Source organism: Trichoderma citrinoviride, assembly GCF_003025115.1.
Source record: "Trichoderma citrinoviride strain TUCIM 6016 unplaced genomic scaffold BBK36scaffold_10, whole genome shotgun sequence".
Classification (NCBI taxonomy): Eukaryota; Fungi; Ascomycota; class Sordariomycetes; order Hypocreales; family Hypocreaceae; genus Trichoderma; species Trichoderma citrinoviride.
Window position 1 is genome coordinate 442,801 of NW_020194718.1, and position 5,734 is coordinate 448,534.

The 5,734-nt window shown below is 58.3% G+C and overlaps 1 protein-coding gene across 1 annotated transcript; it reads left to right on the forward strand.

Annotated features, from left to right (window-relative positions):
* Positions 1-2,021: 2,021 nt before the first annotated feature.
* On the forward strand, positions 2,022-5,385 carry BBK36DRAFT_1170320 (DUF1752-domain-containing protein; the record flags this gene model as incomplete). Its single annotated transcript, XM_024895430.1, has 3 exons — positions 2,022-2,177; positions 3,325-3,787; positions 3,851-5,385. 3 exons carry the CDS (start codon positions 2,022-2,024, stop codon positions 5,383-5,385), a joined length of 2,154 nt encoding a protein of 717 aa, XP_024747953.1.
* Positions 5,386-5,734: the final 349 nt, after the last annotated feature.

Sequence of the window (5,734 nt, forward strand, 5' to 3'; positions counted from 1 at the left end):
GCAAGCCTTGATTTTGGCAGGGGGAAGTTCAAGCGCTACTACAGGCAAAATAGGGACGATGGGCTCATCCGCCAGGGCTGACTTCAGCCGATAGTAGAAGAATTGCCCCAGCATTTTGGAGAGTTTCGAGGCGAGAAGCTCATCAGCCTCTTTAATGGAATTCGCCATTGCGACACGCCGGGGGCTCCTATATACGAGCAAATGCTCCGTTTTCCATATGGCTCCGCATCGGAATTTCTGTGTAAGATCACACCAACAGATCACTGATAGGAGAAGGAAGAATTGGTCTCACCACTAGAGCTTCGACTATAATACAGTAACCCCGTGGGGAAAAGGAAGCATTAAACTGCTGCCTGCTTTTGGCTCGAGTGACTGACCAGACTCCTGAAGTCGGGTCCGATTGGAAAAGACAAGGCTTTGGGGGACTTTGTGGCGATGCCATTTTCGGCTTCCTTGATTGGCCCTACCGGACTTGTCCCCCTCCCTTCACGATACAAAGTACATACGATACCTTCACAGCAACAGCGCAGACGGGGAGAGATTTAATCACCAGTTACAAAAGGCTGCGGCAGCCAACATGCCCGATGCGAGAGAGGAGGGAAAGCCATTGGCCACAAATGGTCGTAGAGGATGCTGCACCTGGCCTGCCTATTCTTGTTTCATCAAGGAGGGAGAGCAGCTGCAAGAGGCAGCAGTGGCAGGAAAACACAACAAGAGCAAAGAGCCCGTGGACCAAGGAAGAGAGCAAAAAAACAAAAAAAAAAAGTCTTTGAGGTCATGCGGCGGAGAGCTATGCGTTGGCAAGCTCTGGGTGCTTGCAGCTTGTTTCTGCTCTGGACGGGTGTCCTGGTGACCCAATGGCTGGGCGGGTCGGGGAGGACCCTGCAAAGCATTGGCTCCTCGCACTCCCCCCTGAACGAGAGCATTGAGAGGAGCTGCCGTTACTGATACCCGTCCCGGCATGGCTTCGTAGGGGCTTGTACGGCCAGACTTGTGCGCGTGTGCTTGGTAGAGAGTACTTTGGTTCCCCTTTGGGTGCGAGTAACCTCCAGGAAGGCGACGACAGGACAGGTGACCCGACTGTCGCAGACACTTCGCTGGTGCGCTGGCGCCGAGGGACTGGGTGAGCAAGGCCCCAATGTCACCCCCTCCTGAGCGCAATGGAGGAGGAGTTTGTCGCAGCGTGGGAGAGGCTCTGCAACCGGTCCACGTACGAAGCAACGAGGACGAGAGCCATCGTCAAACCCATCTTCGACTGCCCCCATGATCCTCCCCGAAGCTGCTGCATGGACGAAAGCAATTGCCAGTCAGTCAGTCCTCCCCGGAGGGGGCCTCTTTGGGTCAGGCGCAGCAGAGTGAAGCAGCGGCGTGGCCTCGCTCGGCGTCCGCCAGCACCAACGCCGCCATCCGGCCCGTTTTCTCGACCAAGAGGCGAAGGCAGGGACAAGGCCACGACCGGACAAGCAGAGAGGGCCTTGTCCGGCGGCCTGCCTTCTCTGCGCTGTGATCACCAAAGACAGCGGCGATTCGAGCAGGACTGGGTCACCTGGCCAGTTGTGCTGGACCAGTCAGTCAAGCAGTAATATGTATCAGAGCACCCCCGGACGGGCTTCTGGCCCCCAGTCAGGGCACGTCACATCCACGGCGGCTCTCCCCTCCCCCCCAGCTTGTGGGCGGTACTTGGGAGGCTGTACACGGCGACAGCAGCTGCTGCGGAGGGCTACTTGGTGAACAAGTACCATACCTCAATTCGCCGAGCGGCTCGAGACAAGAAGAGACAAGAGGGGGGGACCCTTTGAATAGCCGTCGGTCCAAGTCGAGGAGCGTGGATTGGCCCTTTTTGATGGCACCGCAAGCTGTGTACATACTACTACTGCGCACGAACGGCTATCAATGCTTGTACCATCAATCTCCAAGGCTCATTCGCAGTCACTACGAGGCAGTGACGGCGAGCGACAGCGGCGCGCGGTTAAGATGAATTGCTAAGACAATCTCGCCTCTGCCAGCGCGATGCCCTCGCCATGGCCGGTCACACGTCTGTGCAGACCAGCGTGACAAAGTTCCCTCTCTCTGGGAGCCGCCCCGAATGCCGACAGCGCAACGACGCCGGAGCCGCCAGCATGTGCCTGTGCAGGCCCTTTGCAGCCACCGCAGCCGAAAGCCGCCAGACGCTCAATGTAAAGTATGTAATCATAAGGCAACGAAGATTGAGGCCATGGGCGAGCTTCAGGTGATGGGGCCGGATTCGGCATCCGTCTAGCTGTTCGAAACGGAGGAAAAGACCCTGGAACCGTTTCTCCTGGCGAACGGAGCGCTTGGACCGTTTGCGGGGGCGAGAGCATGGCTGGGCACGGGATGGGCAAAAAGAAAAGCGGCTGCGCGTGACGGGGCCGTTTGGCAGCTCGCAGCACTGCCTGAAGGGGCAGACAACTGCCAATTCAGGTACAGTGCTGCTCGCTCTATGTACTTTTATTCCAAATGTGGAAGTATCCACTCGATCTGGGCCAAAGGACGTCTCCTCGTCCAAAACGGCATCTCTCCCAAGGGGACCGTCACATGATTGCGTCCGTCGCGACAGGGCCAAACGTGGTGCTGGGATGGCAGGGCTACAGAGCTGAGAGCAGCGCAGATGGGCAGTTCCCCAAGAGGACTAGCCGGCTGCGCAGCTGCTAATCTCTTACGGGCTACACTTTCGTACCGAGACGCCGAGGTAGTGCCGCTTTAGGGCAAGCTCTGGATTACCGTGCTCTGCGCTAATCTCTCCGGGGAAGCGGCGGCGCCTCTCCGGACCAGCACACCAGGGCTTTTATCCCTCCCCTGGCCCCTTCTGGCATCTCAGCGTGCGGCAGCCCCTGCGCGTCTGCCCTGGAATCCGCACATTCTGGCACTTGCTCTCGCTGGGCCCCCACAGCAACTTCAATTCGTCCCAAATGCCCACCTGGCGGCGCCTCCGTGCTCCGTGCCGGGGGTAAGGGTGCGAGCGAGGGTACGTACCGGTTCCGCGGCCAGGTACCCAAGTACCCAGGTACGGCCGTCCCCCTCCAACACTGACGCCACGCCCCCTTCCTCGCACGCCCAGGGCGTGTCTGCGAGCGCCTGCCCTTGCGTGAAGGCGGTACGTCCCCTCTGCCACTCCCCCCCATCTATCCACCTCTTCTTAAACCTGTCATCGCCCAAGATACACCCTACCTCACTCTTGATAACTAGATCTCATTCCCCAGCTTCTCGTCGACTTCTTGATTCTCCATCTCTCCGCATACCCATAATCAGCGGGAACAACTTGCAACAACTCTCAACTGCTTCAACCGTCTGCTTGTGCTCGAGTCTTGTTCATCATCGGCTTGTCGCACGTCATCCGCATTCGATCCGCCTCGACTCAACCCTCTCGCACCGCTTCTCCCCCCTCTTCTCCCGACGACCCATATAAATACGCATTCGGCCTTTGCACAACGCCTGGTCGAAAACACTCTCTGCGATCGAGATTCATCGTCAATTGGCTGCGCTGCACTTCCGGAGACGATTGGATTTGGTAATTGCCAGAGTCCAAGCATCATTAGCCGGCAATTTGACCAACTGCCGCATCCTCTTCTTGGCTCTCTTCACAACAACATCAACAACAACAACCCTGAGCTCGCCATTATCGCGCACCCACCGCTCGACACCTTCGAGCAACTCTACCCGGTAGCGATGCCCTACCGCCTGGACACACACGTGTTAACAGTGGATGCGAACGTCATTCACAAGGTCGACACCGGCAACCCTGCCAATCTGTATTCTATGTGGACAGGTGAGGACAAGGCAATGAGAACGAGGAGCAGCCGTGCATCGAGACTAACACGCGGTGTCCCAGTCTTCTCCCGCTGTGCCGATTCAGTAGAGCAAGGCCGCCGACTAGAGAACCTGAGCTGGAGGCTTTGGCAGCGAGAGCAGCTCATCGACAGCGCCCACAAGACATCACCGGTCCTGTCAGCCCCCGCAGCGCCCCGAGCCATTCCCTCAGAGGCCAAACTTCCCGAGCTCCCTCAACTCTCCGGCAGCGTCGACTCCCTTGTGGACGAGGACGCTCTCGACTTCAACTGCGTATCAGCTCCCCTGGAGATCCGCCCCAGGATACAGCGACTGGACTCTTCCGCCAGCCGACGGGATCGCCACATCAGCTCCGACGACTTTGAGAAGATGGTCGTCTCCATTGTCAAGGACAAGGCTCCCCTTTCCGCCCCCTCCCAAGCCTCTCTGAGCAAGCCGGTCGAGTCCATGACCCGATCTGGCTCTACCACCACCGAATCCCGCTTCTCCGAACAGCCCTCTGAGGTCTCCCTGGCATCCGAGATGGAGTCCTCGGCCCCCAAAGACCTGCCCGTCTTCCAAACCACCCTCCCTCCCAAGCCCTCCGCCTCCAACGACGACTGCCTTCCCGAACCCAGCTCATCACCCGCCCACAAGCCCGTCCAGTCCAAGAAGCAGCCCGCCAAGTTTTCCCTTGGTGGCGTCTCTTACTCGTCGAGCGAGTGTGACCAGCAGAGCGTCGACGCTCGCAAGTCTCTCATGGCTCCCCCCAAGAAGCCCACCTTCCAGCTTGGTGGATCCTCAGAGGAAGACAGCTCCGTCGCCAGCGGCCGCCGTGCCCTGCCATCCGCGGCGAAGCAGACGTCGTTCAGCAACAACAACATCACCCACCACCTCGATGCCGAGTCTGCCATTGACTCCGACACCGAGGGCGAGTACGTTGACGAGAGCGCCATTGACGACGATGACGACTCCTCTGACTGGGAGGACTCCATCGACGAGAGCGGCAAGCCCAGCGTTGATGAGAAGTTCTTCCAGCGCGTCCCGTCCAAGGCTAACCTGACGTCGCGACCATCGCTCATCACCCTGATGCTTGCGCAGAACGACCGCGCCATGAACCTCGGCAACCAGGCCTCCCAGTCCACTTCGGCTCTCTCCAGGACACGGTCTGCCATGAACGGGCCCTCCATGGCTGGCTCGCCCAACGACTCCGACGATGGTCCCCTCATGATGAAAGGCATGCGCCAGTCAACACTCAAGCCCATCAATGAGATTCCCCGATCCACTGCCCAGCCCATTGCCGCGACGGCCAACCACGTCCACGCTCAGGCTGCGCTCTCTCCCCGCACCACCCGCCGCAACATGCTTGCCACCGAGCTCACCGAGTCTCTTCGCCGCCACCTCCTCTGGGAGCGACAGCAGAAGTCGTCCACCGCCAACGCTGTCCTCAAGCGCCGCCACACATCGCACGATGTGGCCAACCTGAAGCAGTACCCAGAGAGGCCGTGCTTGAAGCAGAGCGAGGATGTCAACGCGAGCAGCTGGAACCAGTACTTCACCAAGGAGGCCAACAACGGCTACCACTCCAAGGGCTGGTAAACATGATCACCGGTCCACCTGCGATCGACCTACTCCGTACCAAGGCTTAATCAAACCACATATGTGCCTTGGCCGTGTATATCAATCAACATTCTGGCGTTTGGGGGGTTTCGATTTCACACCATCATGGCAGCAACATGGACTGCACACAGGCGAAACGGAACTACGTCATGACTGAAGCGACATTACCTTTTTTTTTTTTTTTCTTCCTTTACATCATCTTCATTTCTTGTTTCATTGGTCTCATAATGTCTGGTTGAGACAGCTACAAAACAAAAACCCATCCGCACCTTACGAGGCGTTGCTTTTTCGAATGATACCATGGATTGAGCCTTTCGACGGCTCACGA